This window comes from Watersipora subatra, chromosome 9, assembly GCF_963576615.1.
Source record: "Watersipora subatra chromosome 9, tzWatSuba1.1, whole genome shotgun sequence".
NCBI lineage: Eukaryota > Metazoa > Bryozoa > Gymnolaemata > Cheilostomatida > Watersiporidae > Watersipora > Watersipora subatra.
The window spans coordinates 58,940,365-58,962,422 of record NC_088716.1 but is presented as its reverse complement, the minus strand read 5'-3'; the positions used below and the strand labels follow the sequence as shown (position 1 = coordinate 58,962,422).

General features: G+C 37.7%; 1 protein-coding gene across 2 annotated transcripts; it reads right to left on the bottom strand.

The window, feature by feature from the left end:
* Positions 1–2,926: 2,926 nt before the first annotated feature.
* LOC137403859 (ufm1-specific protease 2-like) lies at positions 2,927–22,045 on the bottom strand. 2 transcript variants are annotated; one of them, XM_068089949.1, is made up of 14 exons: positions 21,937–22,045; positions 21,243–21,411; positions 20,995–21,077; positions 18,279–18,471; positions 16,015–16,235; positions 15,818–15,911; positions 13,765–13,913; positions 9,954–10,056; positions 9,503–9,658; positions 8,782–8,947; positions 7,103–7,214; positions 6,146–6,248; positions 5,893–6,017; positions 2,927–3,625 (listed from the first exon to the last, which is right to left on the bottom strand). In XM_068089949.1, exons 1-14 carry the CDS (start codon positions 21,976–21,978, stop codon positions 3,539–3,541), a joined length of 1,803 nt encoding a protein of 600 aa, XP_067946050.1. In that variant the 5' UTR covers positions 21,979–22,045; the 3' UTR covers positions 2,927–3,538. The 2 variants fall into 2 exon arrangements, with proteins under 2 accessions (XP_067946050.1, XP_067946051.1); XM_068089950.1 differs by lacking the exons at positions 20,995–21,077; positions 21,937–22,045 and having other exon boundaries at positions 21,243–21,330.
* Positions 22,046–22,058: the final 13 nt, after the last annotated feature.

Here is a 22,058-nt window from a genome sequence, read left to right as displayed (position 1 = left end):
AAACTGCATCTAGATAACATCAAAAGACATGGTAAACGCTATCAAGAAAAATGACAAGGAATGCTGAACCTCCGGTTGTCCTTGCAGTAAAACTAAGTTACCTTATTAGAACTTGCATGCATATGCTGAAGCAACATGATATCTTTGAGACTTGCAAACTTCTATTCAAGACTGTTTAACTTATACACACAAATACGTAGGCCTACAGAATGATTTGTGCAATTGAATAGGAGTTTTTTCTCTCTTCTTTGCCCATACCATGTGCATGTATTTTGTTATCTACAGCTTTTTATGACCTGTCCAGGAGTCAATATATTTATAGCAGACTTACCTGTCCAGGAGTCACTATATTTATAGCTGACTTACCTGTCCAGGAGTCACTATATTTATAGCAGACTTACTTGCCCAGGAGTGACTATATTTATAGCACTTGTCCAGGAGTCACGATATTTATAGCAGACTTACTTGTCCAGGAGTCACTATATTTATAGCAGACTTACTTGTCCAGGAGTCACTATATTTATAGCAGACTTACCTGTCCAGGAGTCACTATATTTATAGCAGACTTACCTGTCCAGGAGTCACTATATTTATAGCAGACTTACCTGTCCAGGAGTCACTACATTTATAGCAGACTTGCTTGTCCAGAAGTCACTCTGTCTATAGCAAACTGACTCCTTAATCGCACCACACTATACCCCGATCAGTAAGACTAGATTACAAAGGCTCTAGCAAATATTGCAACTCTTCTTGTCAGAGATGCTAGAGGAGTATGTCGGTCAAGCCTGCATCAGAAATCCCTCGAAGATTGAATATATTATCTGCTTAGACTACTGCAAGCAGACCCTGTGGGTTTTTTAAAGGTTGACTTGCAACAAAATTCACATTACAGTTATGTAGTATCAAAAGATTCACCATGTCTTACTCTGTTGCGTTGTAGGTGCTAAATATGTGGAAAGGTGATTACAAGCTCTTAAAAGCTCAAAAACAAAAAAGCCGCCGTAGATTGGAATCTCCTTATTTTTCTGACGTATTCATTACAGTTTGGTTATCGTCTTGTCAGGTGATGTTCTCACGTGAATTGAAAGGCCAATAAAAAGCTCAATATAAACTTATCGTAGCACTAGTTCATGACAAACGCCTCGGGTTTTACCGAAGACCCCGTATCAAATATAGATGCTCGCTACTTTACAGTTTTGTTTCGGCATTATTCAATCATCAAGTCGTAATCTGATCATGTGACCCAATACTTCGCAAACCATTTCTGCAGCACTTTTCGATTATCACAGGTGGCCAACAGGCTCGTCATGATTATCAGACAATGATACGTACTCCGAGCTAAGATTAAAAAGTTTAACGATTTTTTACGGTAAGTTATAAGATATTAGTGCTAAAAGTGACAGCATTACAATGACGATAAAACAGACGCGTAAAAACAATAGACATAGTTTTATTGAATGCGTGAAGTATATTTGTGAAAATATTTCGACGAATGAGGTTGCATGAAAGTGTAAACAGAAACCATCTTGTAACAACGACGTCCCATTTGAGCCGTTTTGGAAAGCGAATCCAAACTACGGCAGTCTCGTGTGGCTGCAATTAAATGTTCATTTTTTTGCTTTTAAGAGCTTGTAATCACATTCTCATATATTTTGCACCTACAATACAACAGAGTAAAATATGGTGAATCTTATGATACCAAACAACTGTAGTATGAATTTTGTTGCAAGTCAACCTTTAAGAGCACAAACAATGGCTCCACGAGCTTGGTTGGACGTCTGAGTCCAGTAGCAAGGAAACCTAATGACTGGAGAAATGTCCAGATGTAGAGATCAATTTAAGGTTGGATGTCATTCTTGTCGCTACCAGTGACCTTTTTTGGTGACCTCTGAACCCGACCTGTTGTTTGCAGGTCTGACACACTAAACCACGTCTATTACAATCTAGACAAACTACATCTTGCAAAAATATGCTTAATTTGTTAGCTTCAGGGATGATTGATAATATATCCTCACACACCACATACCGTAAAACCTCATATAGAACACCAGGGCGCTATATTTTCAACCTTTCCTCTACAATAGTGGGGGTCAATTGAAGGCGGCATTCAAATAGAGGCTGGCAGTCTAGTTTTCAAATGGCTTGTCAGAAATTTTGGAAGATAAATTTAGCCCTATTACAGGTGAAACGAATGTCACCAATATTTTGCCTCTCTTTGGAATCTGTGGAAAGGTGATTACAAGCTCTTAAAAGCTCAATACGATATTAAACATTTTGAATGCAATAAATCTGCTAACTTACCTCTAACTTTTCCAAAATCCCTTAATACATGTGCAAAGAAAAACCGAGAAATATTTCTACCAGTTGATATTTATTGCTTGCAATTGACCTGCGATAATATTATCACCTGTGTTCTTTTTTGCAATTTGTTGGAATTTTCAATTTTTATTCCATTCTAAATTTGAAGACATATTTTTATTATAATTATATCTGTATTTAACATCAATGAATAAAAGCTCCTTGCACTCATTGATATGTTTGCTACAGATTGCAGTAAAAACTAGCTTTTTATGTGAATAGAAGTGGAGTTATGAGCATCGATTCATTGTAAGCCGTGTTAAAATAGCCGTAAGGATGCTATTAAATAACATTCTATAACTCTGCATATTTATAAGTTATATAATGATAATATATCAAATGATACAAATGTATATTCATGAACAAGTGAAATGAACTAACCATACTTATATTACATGCAGAAACAAAAGTTAGCGTTTTTAAAACAAAAATATCTCCATCGTTTGCTCGGATAACTGCGTTCTGATCGTTACTTTCGATGGAACGAACATCTACCATTGTAAATTTAGGCCGATTTTTTATATATAATAGAGGTCCAAATAGAGTAGGCATTCAATTCGAGGTTTTACGGTATATTAGTGAGCCTATAACCATTCCATAATATTATTAGATAATATCTTTATTCCTTATAATTTCAATGGCAAAATGAGACTACATTAACCAGCAGACAAGAACAGAGATAGTTTTCCAAGTGATACATATAGCTATTGCAGTTTATAAAGCTAACATAATTCTCAATACAAACAGGTACTATCACTCTCATGTACAGATAAGAGACCAGAGCAAACGCTAAGATCACCATTTGTAGAAAGTTTGATTCAAATCATGACAATAGGATGGAAGTTTGTACAATTTTTAACAATACTTTATTGACGTTACGTCTGCTGATACAAGCAAACACATTGGCAAGTGATTCACATAAACCACCTGGTAAACAATTACATATGAATAAATACATGCATTTTCTTCTATAGAACACAAGATAAACAGTTGAGCTAAAATCATAACTATTGCACCAGTTAAACAAAAAGTACCGTATCTATTTAATCGAGAAAAGCCGAAAAGGCATCCTGAAATTCAACGAAAATGACTGTTATCGATAAAACTAACAATAGATATAGAAAAGAAGGAACAGTTCCAATCTTAACGACACCCTCAAAGCCAGCAGCGTTTTACCTTTTCAATACTCTATTGGTCGCTGCGGCATACACATGTTATAATAGGCTGTCTTTTCCCAGAAGTCTTCACCTTTCCAGCCACACCAGCCCTGCAACAATAGAAGCTATGCCTGAACTAAAAGTAAAATAAAGCTGAAGAAATGAAAGGCTCTAGGACACTCTATGGTGATACACATAGTCTCAGCTATGACGATGTACATTGCTCGCATGAATTCAGCAAGACAGGGATGACGGCTGGAAGTCGTGACAAGCCAGCTATAACTTCAGTACTACAGCCACAGGGCTGTTGTTATTCACCTCTTAACACTTGCTCCCCCTTAACTGATGACTCATAGATGTATGAGACCTAGTACCTCTGACTAGACATATATGTGTTGGCAGCAGAGACTAGTGACAGCAACAGATAGGAGCTACCGCAATTATGAGCTAGAATTATCTTTGTTATAGTAAAATGATGGCAGATACGACTGATTTTATTTTTTTTCTTTAAAACATTTCTTCCCTTTACTGTTTACCAATCTTTACTTTCATGATCTGTAGTTTTTTGGACAATAATGTCCACACTAACACGAAAGGATTGAAAAATAATATGTAAAAATATAATAATACAACACCGTAGTTCATACAAACTATAGTAAATACCAAACTATAGTTCATACCAAACTATAGTTCATATCAAACCGTAGTTCATATCAAACTATAGTTCATACCAAACTATAGTTCATATCAAACTATACCCTAGGACACTTATATTTCGCTAGTATTTAGTTTCGTGAGTAGCACACAGAGTAAAATTTCGCTGCAACTTAATTTCGCGGCTCTGATGAGTGCGAAAATATAGTGATGTGAAAATAAATGCAGTGGAAAAAACATTACCTTCCTCAGGTCCAGTTCACTAATAAGAAAAAAAATTCAATTTGGGAATAGTTCGTATTTGTAAATCACAGGTTGAAATGTGTGGGTGAGATCGACAATTCAATTTGATCACTTGCTGCCATTTGTTTCTTAGACATTCAATGACGTCTAGGTCCCTCCCGCCGTGACTTTCACACTCGAATCCCAAGAAGAAGAAAATAGATAGGTAACAACCAACTTCCTAACCAAAACTGTATAACCCTTACGCTGCCATAAACGCATTTATGCGTTTTCTAGGGGCCACTCCTATAAACGCATTTTTGGACTTTCTCAGCAATAGAGTGGTAACCTGATTTTATTATTTGTTGACCACATAACCCATGGTCTTTAAAAGTTTTATGAAATTGACTGTGTTGTCCGAAGATTTCTCTATAAAATCAGCCTAAAACAACGAAGCAATTTTAAACTTTTGTTTAAGAAATTCTAATCTAAAAACGAACATTTTTCTGTGAGTTCATTAACTACCCCGCGCGAGTCATAAAACATGTAATTAGTTGTTGATGACATAATAGCCAATTTAGATTTTTGTGATTATACAGATAATTAAAGTAGAACTTGAAAAAATACTGTATACATATCATGAAGCAATATCGGCAATTTCGGTAAAACGGCTGGCACTAGGCCGGTAACGAATTTGTACAGGGTTGGCAGTGAAAGAGATAATGTGGTTGGACCTGATGAGGGTTGATATTGTTTTTGGTTGGTAATAACATTCATCACTACAATAATTATTCTTCAATTTTATGACTTCACCTACCAGACTTTCATCCTTATCAGTTACAAATTCGGTGACTAAACTGATATAATCTTAATTTGCTTTGCCATGCTGCTCAGTCGGTGTATCAGCTATAATGAGTTTACCAGAAATTTCCCATTTATCCCAAGCACAGACGAAAATTGCCTGCATTTCTAATATTACGATTTTATTGTGGATATCAATGAACAAAGCTATTTAACTTCGCGTTTTCACTCGTTTGTTATGATAGTTTAGTTTAGCTCATGAAATTTTCGCGAGAGGATGACACCGCGAAAACGCGAAAGTTAGATGCCGCGAATACATAAGTGTCCTAGGGTAGTTCATATCAAACTATAGTTCATACCAAACTATAGTTCATATCAAACTGAAGTTCATATCAAACCATAGTTCATACCAAACTATAGTTCGTATCAAACTATAGTTCATATCAAACTATAGTTCATACCAAACTGTAGTTCATAACAAACTATAGTTCATACCAAACCCATTCTCATAAACTTCTGACAATGTAGGAGATAAAATCTGTTGAGATCAATCAGAGATCAGTTGAGATTGCCATCTGTAGAGATCAGTAACTAAATTTTCAGGTGAGTAAATTGAAAGTCATGGACTGTCAGTGAGTAAAAGGCGAGCAAAGCTTCAATAGAAAAGAAAGGCTCTGGTGTCTCAGCCTATGAACCTAACCTTATCAAGTACAGTCTTGAGGTCATCAGCTCCAGTGTAGTGAGGGTCAAGGATGAGAAACTTGATTTCACCCGTCTGGTCATTGTAGTAGACCCCTAGGATAGTGTGAGCGAGTACACCCCCTCCTACATCATACACAATAAATAGCAACAAATGGTGCTATGAGCACTTGATAGATCGAGTAGACAACCTAACAGTCCTGCAGGTTAGCAATACATATGTAAGCGACTGCCCTTTTTACTGCTGCACTTACCTATCATAATAGGTGTTCCCTGTGTTTGAAAATGCTGAACCAACTCTCGGCCTTTGTTTGCCATCTCTGCGCCAGAACTGACAAACATAATCTTGCAGGTGACCTGTAGCCATTAAAAATAGCACTAACAATACATCCTCAATGAATTATTACAAGGCAACAGTGGAACCATTTTCTACTGCTATCTGCAGAAGCAAAAATAACAGCGTCCTTTTCTAGCACTAATATAGGAAGTATCACGAGTAAGACTATTCTCTGCTGTCTGCAGATCTTGCTCTAACTTTTAAATTAAACTCACTCTAACAAGTGAAAGTGGCAGGTCTATTTTCCTTAAAAAATCTTAGTAAGTTGTCCTCCCATTACAAGGGTAGAACAACTCCTACTAGTAGCACTTTGATAATAAATAGAAAAAATTAAATCTTCAATCTGTGAATAGTGTAAGAGTTTGAGCGGAAATCGAAAATAGTGAATGTTGTTGTGCACCAAACATCACTTCTCATAACAGTATATAAAATAATGATAACAAATTATATTAATAAAAGGTACGAATCATGATGAAAACAAATAGAAATGTGTTGCTCTCCTTTACCGCAATGATAAAGTGCACTGAAATGTGAGACACTAGCTACATTCATAATCAGAATATGTTAGAATCTTAAATGAAAAACCAAAGTTTTGGAGTCATGGAAAAATAAGTAAAAGGAAAAACGCATGAACACAGAGACCAGCTAATACAGGCATGCGAGAAGTCATACATGGTTTTAATTTGTTTTCAATGTCGACAGCTGAACAATATTACATAAAACAAAGTAAACAACACGTCGTTATAAAGAGTCAGTCAGTTACGGCTCGGTTTAAAGTATGTTGCTGCTGACAGACAAGAAGAGAAGTTGCCTAGACTTGTACACCCAAGTGAGAAGCAAGCACAAGAGTAATAGTGAGGGGAGGTCTACATACATTGAGTAGCTTGTCTAAGACAAATCCAACTTCTGTCGAACCTATCCACTGCTTAGACCCAACAAATGATGGTTCCTTATCGCCGATGTTCACTAAAGTCTGCTGTATCTCTCTAAAACAAACTCTTTTCGATAAGTTTCAAACAGAGATCTGTCACGAAGATAGGCGAGACAGGTGTCTGCAGCTGATGATAAAAAGAAGCAGACCATGGCTTCACTCACAAATTGGAAAGAGAAATAATGAATGACCAAGCCCAGTTTTCATCCTTGCATAAATTTACAGACGATTAAAGAATTTAACTGTTCTACTATTTTTTTAAATAATGACAAATCTGAATATCTTTAAAGGTTGACTTGCAACAAAATTAACATTACAGTTATTTGATATCAAAAGATTCACCATGTCTTAGTCTGTTGTACATGTAGGTGCAAAATATATGGGAATGTGATTATAAGCTCTTAAAAGCTAAAAAACGAACAGTTAATCGCAGCCACACGAGACCGCCGTAGTTTGGATTATCTTTCCAAAACGGCTCAAATTGGGACGTCGTTGTTACAAGATGGTTTCTGTTTACACTTTCATGCAACCTCATTCGACGAAATATTTTCACAAATATACTAAATAAAACCATGTCTATTGTTCTTACGCGTCTATTTTATCGTCATTTTAATGCTCTCACTTTATCTTTATCAGTGCCAAGATATGCTTGGCACTGATCTCTTATAACTTACCCTAAAAATCGTTTAATTTTTTAACCTTAGCTCGAAGGAGTACATATCATTGTCTAATAATCATGACAAGCCTGTTGGTCACCTGTGATAATCGATAAGTGCTGCAGAAGTTATTAGCAAAATCTTGGGTCACATCATCAGATTTCGACTTGACTATTAGATCAAACCGAAACAAAACTGTAAAGTAGCGAGCATCTATATTTAATACAGGGTCTTCGGTAAAACCCGAAGTGTTTGTCATGAACTAGTGCTACGATAAGTTTTATATTGAGCTTTTTATTGGCCTTTCAATTCACGTGAGAACATCACGTGACAGGACAATAACCAACTGTAATGACCACGTCAGAGAAATAAACAGATTCCAATCTATGGCGGCTTTTTGTTTTTGAGCTTTTAAGAGCTTGTAATCACATTTCCACATATTTGGCACCTACAACACAACAGAGTAAAGGTAGGGCCACACGAGACAAAATTCTCACAAAATCGGCGAAATTTGGACGAAACGATTCGTACAAATTGACATTTGGACGAATTTGTCCATTGTTGGTTGCGCACGATGAACGAATCCTGAATTGAACGAAACGTCAAAAATTCCTACGAATCGTTGTTTGATTGGTCGGTTGAAAAGGTTAGTTGAATGTTGAAGGTCGTTTTCTTTACGCATATCTTTTTTCTTTGGCGCAAATGATTGAAACGGAATCGGCTTCAATTTATTACCGCGTTATGATTGGCTAGTTGAAAGTTAGTTTCGTACGAATCCGTGGTGGGGAAACTCCATGTGGCAGGTCAGAAATTTCGTACGAATGGAATTTCCCAGATTAGTTGAAATTACACGATACGTGTGGCCCGGCCTTAAGACATGGTGAATCTTTTGATACCAAATAACTGTAATGTGAATTTTGTTGCAAGTCAACCTTTAAATATTTTTTCGCAGACAGACAGACAGACCTGTGAGTGGGAATGCTGATGTTACTGTAGCCTTGGAGGTTGAACCACGAGATGAGAGTCTGCAAGGAACGGTAAGCGCACCCCCATTTATCATCATCAAATTTATCTTGCATGTAGTGATGGTAGGTGTACTTTCCATAAACTGTATGTACAGTACCTGTAGGTGCTGCAAGGATACAGGACAGAAACGCTGAGTACTCGTGTCAGATAATTGCAGATAATCCTAAATATACAACTTGACTGCCCATCGTAAGAAGTCTTTAAATACATATAAAAGCACAGGGCAAAATCTAAAGATGCTTGACAAACTATAAACGAATTGTCTTCATGCCTGTTCAAAAATAATTACTACAATGAATGACAGTGCGGCTAGAGTGCCTGCTAGTTTGGATAAATGCTAGGCGGTTATTGCAAAGGCTATAATGGGTAAATAAAAAGATATTGGCGGAAATCTTGTTTACTCAACTGTTACTGAACATGCCTAAAGGAAACATGAAAAATTTTACAATTATTCCACGAGTGACAGCGACTACCAAGATGTGATTAAGCTGATATTAGACTGAGAGGTTGATATTAGACTGAGAGATCAAAAAGTGAACAATAATAACAAGATTCGCATGAAAAACCATTTAAAAGAACAAGCCGGTTATAATGCACGTTTCTTAGAGGACTGGTACAAGTCAGCAAAAAGTGAGCGATAGTTAATTGAGGATTGGCATACCTTGTGAAAGTTTGGACTGGGAGAGACTTAGATGAGGATTGATAAGTTTATGGGATGGTGTGGTTTCCTGAGGAAACGAGTACGCATTGGATAGTCTAAAGTAAGGTCTATCCAAGAGTAACATCAGCTTTTCATGTAGATCTTGTCTCCAGTCGACTATGAGAAATAAAAGAGTAGTAAAAACTGGACGAACTTGTCAGCGCGGATCTCCTAGAGCAAGCATTTGAGAGATGATTGTCACGGAGGACACCGTCTATTGAGATTACATAGCATAAAAAACTTATATAACCGCGCTACTCATAACTGGTACAGATGACTGGGTAGTACATGCAATACTACTCATGACCGGTTCGGGTGACTTCTGCTTTGAGAATAAGTTAACAATAGTTTACATAATACAATGACTATTTGACCACTTCAACAATTGCACCTCAGTCATCGCTAAAATTACCTAGTTGGTTATCTTGGCTGGAGGCTGGAAGCACCATAGAGAGAGGGAAGTGCATTCCATGCACCCAAAAGTAAATCATACGTAGCAAAGGTATTTCTGTACCCTGAAAGTACATTATATCATGGATCTCCGATGTGCATAATACCACTTATAAGTATTTACAGCGGATGGGAAAGACATCTACATATCTCTGTGTCCATGAGAACACAAAAAGTCAAAGCAACCATCATGTTTACATCGACATGTGGTCAAACTTTGAAATATAAAGTAAATCCATCTGAAAGTATTCGTTTGTCAAAGCTGTCAAATGGTGGAGCTAACAAACTTGTAAAAGCACACCGTACTCGATTAACCATTTTTACAGCTGAGAAGGATAATAGTAAATACTTTAGCTAATTATATACGTATATATGTATTTAAACATGTTTACTTATACGTTCACGTATAAGTAAACATGTGTGACGTTACAGGGGCAGATCTAGGAAATAAAGTGTGTGGTGCAAAATTTGTGTAAAATATCTAGGGTGAGAGGGGGTGCGCGGGGCGACCCACTTGCCTGGCCCCTCACCAGCGGAACCTTTTGAAATTTAGGCATGTTAGAATGAAGGAGGTGTGTTTGAGTCCAAAAAAGTGTAATCATTTGTTTGCAGCAAACAGCAAGTTTAGAGGTAAAAATTGACATTAGATATGATTAACTAAATTGGTGTTTTATAATGTTTATTATACTATGTATATCAAGGTTACATGTAAACAGAAAGTTAATAAACATTTGTGCAATAAAATCAAGAGAAAATCAATCACAAAACATCAACAACCATTTGGTTTGGCTGTGCAGAAATAAACCATCATTTCTGCAAACTACCATGAACAATGTTTTGCAGTATTATCTACACAACGGTGCTTTTATAAAACAGACATAGTAAGGCCTAATTTTTGGAATTGTTGTTTTGTCCTTGAAAGAAATGATGTAAATTCGTTTTTGGCCTTTCTTCCGAGACAATTTGCTTTTAAAATTGCTTGTAGTACTTCTTTCGAAAAAGTTGTGGCTCAATTGGGGATGTCTATTGGGACCACCCTCATTTGTTTATAAGCTAAACAAATTCAGGTCAAGATTATTACAACTTCTTCGTTGTAACGAGCCCTGCTAGATCGTTTGTGTTCACTTCTTTCCAAAGCAAGTCCTCAGTGAAATGAACTGTAATTCACTCAATTCTTGATGGATTTTAAATCTTTTTTAAAAATTTTCTTGCCATATTTAGCGTGGTGCATTTGCACCATATGCACCACAGTAGATCCGCCCTTGCGTTACACTATAGACTGGAACAAATGTAAAAGGCTGCATTATTATAATTAAGTAACTGAATTAATGAAGTGATGATCAATAAACAGAAGTCGGTATTGTCAGTGCTTCACCTTGAAGTCACCTTGAAGTCAGACGAATTACATGAAGGTTGAGTCTTGATGGTACAAATGATGCTCATATGAAGAGATAAAATATAAATATAGAGACAGTCAACTCAAATGAACATATATTACCATAATTCGTATTTTATATATTTAAACTCTATCTATATTAGTCACGCCCAGCCTCTTCATTCTCATCCATTTTACGCTTCAATATCTAATTAATCAATAGCTAATAGAAAGTCCCATAGATATTCGCTCATATTTTGCTATTACGAGGTCTGATCGAAAAGTTCCAGGAATGAAGCTATAACTCAAAGCACGTTGCTTCAATTTACCTATTTAGTTAGTCCCCGTCAAAGTACTCCTATTGGCTACCGATACACTTGTCCCACCTCTTCTGCCATGATGCCATGCAGTGCTGAAAGCCATTGGCGTCGATGCTGTTTAACTCTCTCGTTGTTGCTAGTTGAATCGACTCTATACTGTCAAATCTGGTTCCTTTCATAGGAAGTTTTAACTTAGGAAATAGCCAGAAGTCACAGGGAGCCAGATCTGGTGAATATGGAGGATGTGGTAAAACAGCCATGTTGTTTTTAGTGCAATACTACTTCACAGAGAATGCAGTGTGGGCGGGTGCGTTATCATGGTGCAGCATCCATGAACTTGTGTGCCACAGTTCAGGTCTTTTGCGCTTAACTTTTTCCCTAAGATGCCTCATAATTTCAATGTAAACATACTGATTCACAGTAGTACCTTGTGGTAAGTACTCATGGTGCACTACTCCCATGAATATCGAAAAACGTGATCAGCATGGTCTTTACACCTGACTGAGACATCCTCGCCTTTTTTGGTCTTGGGGAGCCTGGAGACTTCCATTGGCTACTTTGGAATTTAGTCTCTGGGTCATAACCATACACCCAAGACTCATCTCCAGTTATTACCTTCGAAAGAAAGTTTTTTTCATTCCTCCAGGCTTCCTTGAAATCGTTGCAAGCATGCAACGAGCTCTGAGCTCCTTTTGGTCACCAGTTAGCAAATGTGGCACGAACTTTGCTGCGACTCTTCTCATGTTCAAATCGTCAGTTACAACTCTGAACACATACAAAACCAAGTCCAGTCTCTCCAGATATTTCTCTAATAGTTAAACGACGATCTGCCTTGGAACAGTGACCTCACACAGTCGATTGACGAGCAAGTTCTTGCCGAAACTGGTCTGCCAGACCTCGCATCATCTTCAGTGCTGTCTCTACCTTCACGAAAACGTTTGTGCCACTCAAAAACTTGTGTTTTTTTCAGAGCAGCATCTCCAAAAGCAATATTCAACATTTCAATTGTTTGAGTACTTGTTTTCCTTAATTTCACAAAAAATTTAATGCAAATACGCTGTTCCGATAGATTAGACATGACGATAAATTTATTAAAAAATCGCCGGATGCACCTGACAGACCTTGACATATCGTCGGCTGATGTGAGAACGCGTTGTCATAGCGACCCGAAACTTTGTGACAACACTCCGAAGGCGTTTCCCAACAAACGCTGCAATGGGTTTTTCCATCGTACAAATATGAAAGTGTATACAACTCCATTCCGGGAACTTTTGAATCAGACCTCGTATTTCTCACTTTATTGATAAGAAAACATTCACTTCTATTCTTTTTAGTTTTTACTCTTACCACTAACACTAGCCACCTTGGGAGCCATTAGTGTTAAACTAGATTTTGAGAGTAGAAAGTAATGTTTGATACTACTCAGACACAGTAGGAACAACTCTCTCTTTCACTCTTGTAGGCAGTTGAATCAACAAACACTGTACTATGGTTTTGGCTTTGGAAACCTGTGTGAATGAAAACTTTGTGCACATTTCCTGATTTACAAACTTCGGAAGCAGAGTGTTGGATATTAGATCAAAAGTTGAACCCAATATTTTCTCCTACTTGACGTCATATGTATTTTTATATTTCTTTCAAGTTAATTATTCTATTTTAAGATTTATTCACAAATTTTTACTCCGAAATCAACTGCTTCCAACAACCAAAATTCTAACAAACCTCTTGTATGAAAGCCAGTGGGTAATTTTGGTAGATTTGCAAAATAACATAAAAATGACATAACCATTTGCATACTTCTGCCAAAAGTAAAATAAGGTCTGTTCATATACCGGACTATAGACCTAAGAAAGCTTCACAACAATTCACCGACATTATTCACAATAGTCAATGTCGACAGCAATGTTTGCCGATTTACCGGAATACACGATGTTATGTGTTGAAAAGTAGATGCTAAAGCAATTCTCATGAAAACATTGAGCTCACACGTAGTTATTGAGGAATGTCATTGATCAAACTGTAGAAGTTATTCGACTGACAAGGAACAACTTGTTCAGGATATACAGTATGTAACATACTGTGTAGGATGAGAGAAGTGCTCTGACAGCATGGAGCTGTCTCCTAATGGATCTGAAGAAGAGGTCAAACAGACTCCTAATAGCCTGTGATTTAGGTACTACTATCACCGCCTCAATGGGAATTGACACAGACACCATTAGTGCTTCAGCTAAAAACAAATGGTAAACTTTAGTTGATATAACTAGAGAATACAGTTTCTAGGAACTACACTAGACCAACAACACTGTGTTTTGTAATTAGCGAGCGGGATAAGCTAGTTAAGAGGCAATCATGGCTCAAAGCAGATGGAGATCAAAAAAGTTAAACCTAAAACTAGATAAGTGAATAATCCTTTGCTTCTAATAGGACAACGTATCGGAAAATAGTTGAACCGCACCATAGCACTCATGCCTTGGTGCGGTCTTGCTAACATCATTACTGAAGTACGCCATTAATCTTCAGAAGCGTGCACTAATCAAATTATTAAGAAACGATTCGCAGTTGATGCATTTTCTTTCATTAAAACTAGTAACTTGTCTTGACATTGAACGTTGTTATAAACTACTATTGGAATAAGATATCCTTTTGTTCAAACTCAAGTGTAAACTAAATGGTAGACTTGCACCAAGCAGAACCTCCAAGCAGAACCTTCAACCAGAAAGCAAACCAGGAATGTGTTGTAATGTTACAGCAGATGAACAATCAGTACTAAAACTGTTTTTAATAAAGTAAGAGGTTGGCCGATACATAGAGTTTGTGTTAAAATAAAATAGAAAACAGTTTATAACTACATAAGAAAATGGTTCTAAAATACATTGACTAATAGTAACACGGTACTACAAATAGATCGACCAATGCAATGATGGTAAGGAAAGATAAATTGACCAATAAGAACATGTGATGAATGATAAACTGACCAATGAGAATATGGGAATTAAAAATGGGTTGACTTATGAGAAGACCCAAATGAGAAAAAGATTCACACATGAACAGATGGTTTTGAGAAGCAGCTTGACCAATGAAAAACTAGTAATAATGATTAAATTTACTAATTAAAATTGCCCTGAACTGAATAAATGCCAGATCATATCTAACTCTTTATCACAGAGTCTGGACATTCAGTGTTGATAAAAGCGCTAGGGCTGCTATTTGCGCTGCGAGATTTTTACTGAAAAAAGGAAAGGCTACATAAGACGATGAAGATGTAATTAATTGCAATGAACCGCCAATGAAAATGGCTAAAACTAGAAACACAAAAAACAAATATTTTGGCCAATCGTAGATGTACAGGTTACTAGACTGGTGAGGACGACCAGCGTGATGATGTTATGCATGTCATGCTATGCAGGTAACCAAGTAATACATACTATCAGTGTGTTTGTAACTGCAGTGTTTATGTTACTGCAAGCTACAGCCATGCGCGAAAGTAGAAAGACCGCCCAATAGTTTTCATAATCTTCATCCAATTGGACAATAAGACTAAATAAGCCCAGCGTAATCAACTCAAATAAAGTTCTACATCATTTTAACCTTAAAATGTACACTTTTCTTTGATGTTGTTGTCTTGATTGCGAGTTGAAATTGATTCCTCCTAATTTCTCTCACATGATGAGATCTGCTCTGTGTTAATGAAAGTTCAGAAAGAGTTAATAGGTGGTAATTCTTTTTCAAGCCACTATGCTAAATTTTAAGTTTTTCCAAATGTTTAACATTTCTACTAGCTTAGCAGTATATATTCTATTTAGTCAATTTTGACAGCTTACGCACTTGCTTTTTAAATTAGCCTTTAGTAAAAAACTTTTTCATTTAACACTGCTCAGCGAAATAACAGCTAGAGTATTACGTTTAAAGACGAGTAGATAAGAAAAACAGATAGATGAGATTCTGAGCATTATCATGATATTAAATTTCTGTATTTTTGTCCATTTTAAAAGTAATTTATGACATGTTATATCCGACAATTTATTCCGAAATGCTACATTATTGTAGGAGCTCCTATACTTTTTCACGTGACTGTGTATATGATCACTCAATGAAAATGGGGAGCAGACAGCCTTAGTAGTCGGGGCTCACCTCTCTTGTAGTGGATTATTGGAGAGTATAAGACAGAGTTGTCTGACTTATCCACTGTAAGTTTGGTTAATGCCTTGGCATAAATGACCTTGACCTACAAGTGAATGAGAAATCAGAGTATTCAAATGAACCAAGGCACCATCTGTCTGTGGTAAAACAACATACCATCAGCTTGCTTGGTTATAGCTGGGACTAACCTCATCGAGAGATTTCTTACGCCTTCCACTAAAATCATTTTCACTGTTTCTTTTTTCGATTGTTTTGAAAACTTTTTCCACAGACATTTCTTCGTCAGCGCCGATAACTCTATTGTTGCTGATCAAGATGTCTGCCCCACAGAGTTCATAGTAAGCTTTGTCGGAGTGATAGGAAGCTAGCAAATCCTCCACTGCCTGAGAACAGTTTGCGTCAAGCTCAGCTAAAACACAGGCCTCTGGTTGTAAGGGAAGTGAACATTTTATAATGGGGAAAGTCAGATCATGAAACTGGTAGGAAATATTTGCGCTTTACTGTCTGTCCTAGATGGCTCTCAAATACTTTAGATTAAAAATAAGCTTGTGCAATAATGGCCATCACAGTGGTACCATCAGATTTTAGCAGCAGTTCAAGGATGACCATTCAACTGACAACTGAAGACAGATAGAGTGCTGTCAGAACATAAGCTTGCCTGTGAGATGACTTAGTAATCAGTACCCATGAAAAAAGGCATAGGTGGAGACTGTTGTACTTCATTCAAGCAATTTGAGGTTTACAATGTGCAAGGTGATGCTATACAAACATATCTGAACATATCTGCCAGTACAATATGTTGAACAGCTGTATAGCCAGTGGTACAGGGAGTAGTATAGGTGTGGTGAATGGTGAAGATGTAAATGATAGAGGTGAGTGTTGGAAAAAGTGATGAAGGAAGAGAAGGTGTAGGGAGAGGAGGTGGAGAGAGAGGAGGTGGAGAGAGAGGAGGTGGAGAGAGAGGAGGTGGAGGGAGAGGAGGTGGAGAGAGAGGAGGTGGAGGGAGAGGTGATGTAGGGAGAGGTGATGTAGGGAGAGGTGATGTAGGGAAAGGTGACGTAGAGAGAGGTGATGTAGGGAGAGGTGATGTAGGGAGAGGTGATGTAGGGAGAGATGATGTAGGGAGAGATGATGTAGGGAGAGATGATGTAGGGAGAGGTGATGTAGGGAGAGGTGATGTAGGGAGAGGTGATGTAGGGAGAGGTGATGTAGGGAGAGGTGATGTAGGGAGAGGTGATGTAGGGAGAGATGATGTAGGGAGAGATGATGCAGGGAGAGATGATGTAGGGAGAGATGATGTAGGGAGAGGTGATGTAGGGAGAGGTGATGTAGGGAGAGGTGATGTAGGGAGAGGTGATGTAGGGAAAGGTGATGTAGAGAGAGGTGATGTAGAGAGAGGTGATGTAGGGAGAGGTGATGTAGGGAGAGGTGATGTAGGGAGAGGTGATGTAGGGAGAGGTGATGTAGGGAGAGGTGATGTAGGGAGAGGTGATGTAGGGAGAGGTGATGTAGGGAGAGGTGATGTAGGGAGAGGTGATGTAGGGAAAGGTGACGTAGAGAGAGGTGATGTAGGGAGAGGTGATGTAGGGAGAGGTGATGCAGGGAGAGATGATGTAGGGAGAGATGATGTAGGGAGAGGTGATGTAGGGAGAGGTGATGTAGGGAGAGGTGATGTAGGGAAAGGTGACGTAGAGAGAGGTGATGTAGGGAGAGGTGATGTAGGGAGAGGTGATGTAGGGAGAGGTGATGCAGGGAGAGATGATGTAGGGAGAGATGATGTAGGGAGAGGTGATGTAGGGAGAGGTGATGTAGGGAGAGGTGATGTAGGGAGAGGTGATGTAGGGAAAGGTGATGTAGGGAGAGGTGATGTAGGGAGAGGTGATGTAGGGAGAGGTGATGTAGGGAGAGATGATGTAGGGAGAGATGATGTAGGGAGAGGTGATGTAGGGAGAGGTGATGTAGGGAGAGGTGATGTAGGGAGAGGTGATGTAGGGAGAGGTGATGTAGGGAGAGGTGATGTAGGGAGAGGTGATGTAGGGAGAGGTGATGTAGGGAAAGGTGACGTAGAGAGAGGTGATGTAGGGAGAGGTGATGTAGGGAGAGGTGATGTAGGGAGAGGTGATGCAGGGAGAGATGATGTAGGGAGAGATGATGTAGGGAGAGGTGATGTAGGGAGAGGTGATGTAGGGAGAGGTGATGTAGGGAGAGGTGATGTAGGGAGAGATGATGTAGGGAGAGATGATGTAGGGAGAGGTGATGTAGGGAGAGGTGATGTAGGGAGAGGTGATGTAGGGAGAGGCAAATAATGCAGAGAATACAGGAATGATGGCTCACACCCTTCATATTTCTAGACATTCAGAGTATAATAACGACCTTCATATTCAGAATAAGAAATAAAGATATAAGCGATAATCGGGCAAAATAAATGACAATGTGTGCTGTAACATCTAACCTTTTTTGATAGAGAACTTGTAGTGTATATTAACTGGAGTAGTGAGACGGAGAAATACATGGTCTGAGTAGGAGTTGCTGTTGGTCTCTGTGAATTCACTAGAGGTTAACTCTTTTGTGAATCTGTTGTACATATATAGATCAATATCTTCGCCTCCTTTATCCAAGCAAATGCATACCAACCGCTCTGACAGCTGGCATAAAAAAAACTAAATGCAAAACTAAATTAAAAAAAGGAGGAATTTGATTTTAATTTCTCTGTAAGGGGGAGCTAATCAATTTCTCTGTAGTTTTAAGTTTTCTACCCTATCATGGAACCAAGTAGATGGTTTCATGATAAAGTAACAAACTGAAAACCATGGAAGGAAAATATTCATATCCAAGTTCTAACTGGCTAGCCATAGAAATATAAGTTTTCATCTGTTAATAGTGAACTTACAATATTTAAGTGATTCAAATGAACACAATCAATATATATATTACATATCCATGTTTGCTTTTTGTTGGCCATAATTGTGACCAGTTATGGCAAATAAAACCTAGCAATGAAAAATCTGCTTAACAAAGGAATTGATCTCGGTACCTCCAGGTCTAAAGACAAGCGATCTAAACCACTATACTACGATCTAGTGACTGACCATACCTACAAATGACTGTGATTACATTAATTACATTGGTTAAAATATCCACACTTGCAGCGCTTGGGGTTATGAAGTAACACAGTTAGTCATTACATGTAACGATTATTAAGCTGGCTTAAAACACGGCTACTGATTTAGTAATGATTCAGACTACTAGCTTATCGGGTAAGTTACTCAAATTCATTGGGTAATTATTCTATTACCCGCACAATGCCGGGCACTCATTAGTATCTATATGAAGCAAAGCCATCGAGTTTCAATTTAATGTAATTTTGTTTTAGTAGACCACCCAAGTGCAGATACATTGTATATAAGAGTTTGAATGAGATTTTTTCTTGGAACGTTCAGATTTAAGAGGTAGAGCAATTCATGACACGTGTAGTCGTACATAAGTAAAGAGTCTATAAGCGATAAATATACGGTCTCTTCCTAAGCCAATCATCAGTACGAAATTTTTATATAGGTCATAATAAATGTTATCGTCAGCAAAACAGTTGTCCGTGAACTCAAAGATTTCCACTGTTAAAGAATTCACTCCTTTGCTGAGTGACAAAGCATTGAGTCGGCACGATGACATCTTTGAAAATAATAAGAGTTGGCCGATATTATTCTTACTGATAGTAATATCATTTTCCTACTGCACACCATAATTACGTAAGACGAAACTATTAATTTCTGATTCAACACATATTAACGTTTTACCATCATCAGCTCCTTATCGACCTCGTGTTAGCTTACATGTACATATCAATTTCTCTGTAAACTAAATGATGCCATGATGACATTGCACCATTATTTTATGTTCAGGTGAAGAGTATGATTAACTACACTGTTTAATCGAGGAGAATTGTCCTAAGTATTTCGTCCCATCAAGAGTTAAGAGTAGCCAGACAAATAAGCTGCTAAACTACCGCATCAGATAAACCCAACTTAGGGTAAATACCGAAACACTCAACTTCTAGGAAATGGCTTTTAATAACATAAAATACCAAAACAGTCTTATAATCTACATTATAAAGGTAATTGCATATTGCCATTAAAGGATGCCAAGCCAGTCCAGCTAACCAAAATTCCTTTGTGTATTCATAGAACGGGATGCAAATGTAAGGCAACAGATGCCAATGACTCCTAACGGGAAATCTTCAGAATGTAACTGCGTTTACATGAGTTGTGGCGTTTTGTTGATTTTGATCGACACACTGTAATGTCAGGGGTTATATAATTGGTTTTTGGAAATTTTGAAAAATTAACAACTTTTTTCTTTTAATGACTATTGGAGAATTGAGGGTTTTTACAGATTCAGCAGTGTCGCTGCAAATTCTGTTAAAAAAGAGCCGTGTGCTGCCTAAATAAAAATGCTTCATGCGCTCATAATAATAAAAACAAATAGGCCTACACCACCCACTAGTCACTGTGTCCACTACTAGTCACTGTGACCACTACTAGTCACTCTGTCCAATACTAGTCACTGTGTGCAATACTAGTCACTGTGTCCAATGCTAGTTACTGTGTCCACTATTAGTCACTGTGTCCAATACTAGTCACTGTGTCCAATACTAGTCACTGTGACCATTACTAGTCACTGTGTCCAATACTGGTCACTGTGTCCACTACTAGTCACTATGTCCACTACTAGTCACTGTGTCCACTACTAGTCACTGTGACCACTACTAATCACTGTGACCACTATTAGTCACTGTGTCCACTACTAGTCACTGTGTTCACTACTAGTCACTGTGACCATTACTAGTCACTGTGTCCACTATTAGTCAATGTGTCCAATACTAGTCACTGTGTCCACTACTAGTCACTGTGTCCCCTACTAATCACTGTGTCCACTACTAGTCACTGTGTCCACTACTAGCTACTGCGTCCACTACTAGTCACTGTGACCACTACTAGTCACTGTGACCACTACTAGTTGCTGTGTTCACTACTAGTCACAGTTTCTACTACTAATCACAGTACCTACTAGTCAATACTATTAAGTTGGCCCATACATTGCAGAAAAATTCTGAATTGTTTGCAGTTAACAATTAAAGAGGCCTCGACTTAATAATACCAACACCAACTCACTTGACTATTCTCACCAACAGGTATTATGTTGGACACTTCACGAGCATCACAGTTGCATAGAAACACACCTATTGGATCCACTCCTGTAACAAAGTTAATGTCTACATTCAAAAGCATCCAACATACATAAACCCAGCACCATCTAGGCACAAAACAAGCGTTGGTTGAGAACTCTACGATTGTAGACTTTACATGGCAGTAAAGACCCATAAACTAGAAAGTTGTTTTTCATGAACACAGTTTCTTACCTACAGGGAACATACACCGGCTCTGCATGTAATGCTCCATAAAGTTTCCATTGTTTAGACCACCAGCAATATAACAGCTGGCTGAAACAACAAGGCCATTGGAAACTACTGTACCATATAAGAAACCATACCGTGGTTCAGAATGCTTTCGAGACAGGCGATGAATTTTCTGCAAACAAATAAAATAATATTAACATCAAATGACACATTAAAGTAGTCTGTAGTTGGTTGAATAATTTTGGCAATTAGATAATCATTGATTAAACTACTACAAACTTTCCAAGATATAATAATAATGTATAGAATAGCAGTAAATACTGAGCAGAAGGGTACAATAAATTAATGTAATTGAACAAACTGAATAGTTTCATGCACTGGCAAAATACAGCAATGACATACATGCAATTGTTGGAGCCAAGCCAGATTTTTCTATGATTTTAGCAGTACAGGTAATACTGCTAAATTGACTCCTACTGCACAGCTTAATTCCACTTAAGAGATTGTTACTTGGCAAAGGAAAACAACCATAAAAGAGATAAACGATGAATAACAAGACAAATGCACAAACTAGTTTAAACTCCAAACTATTAAAACTAATACATATTCTAACGCAGCTTTATCTAATTTTCTCTTCCACATATGTAAGAAGCTACCCTTCAAACTACCAAAATTACTACTATTGCTAATCACTCACTTTGACAACTTCAGTATCTATGAAAACTCTTGAATCCTCCATTATGATATTTTGCGTTGGCTAAAAGATCCACGCAACTTTAGCTCCGTTTTTTCTTTCGAAAGTCTATTTCGCAGCTGACG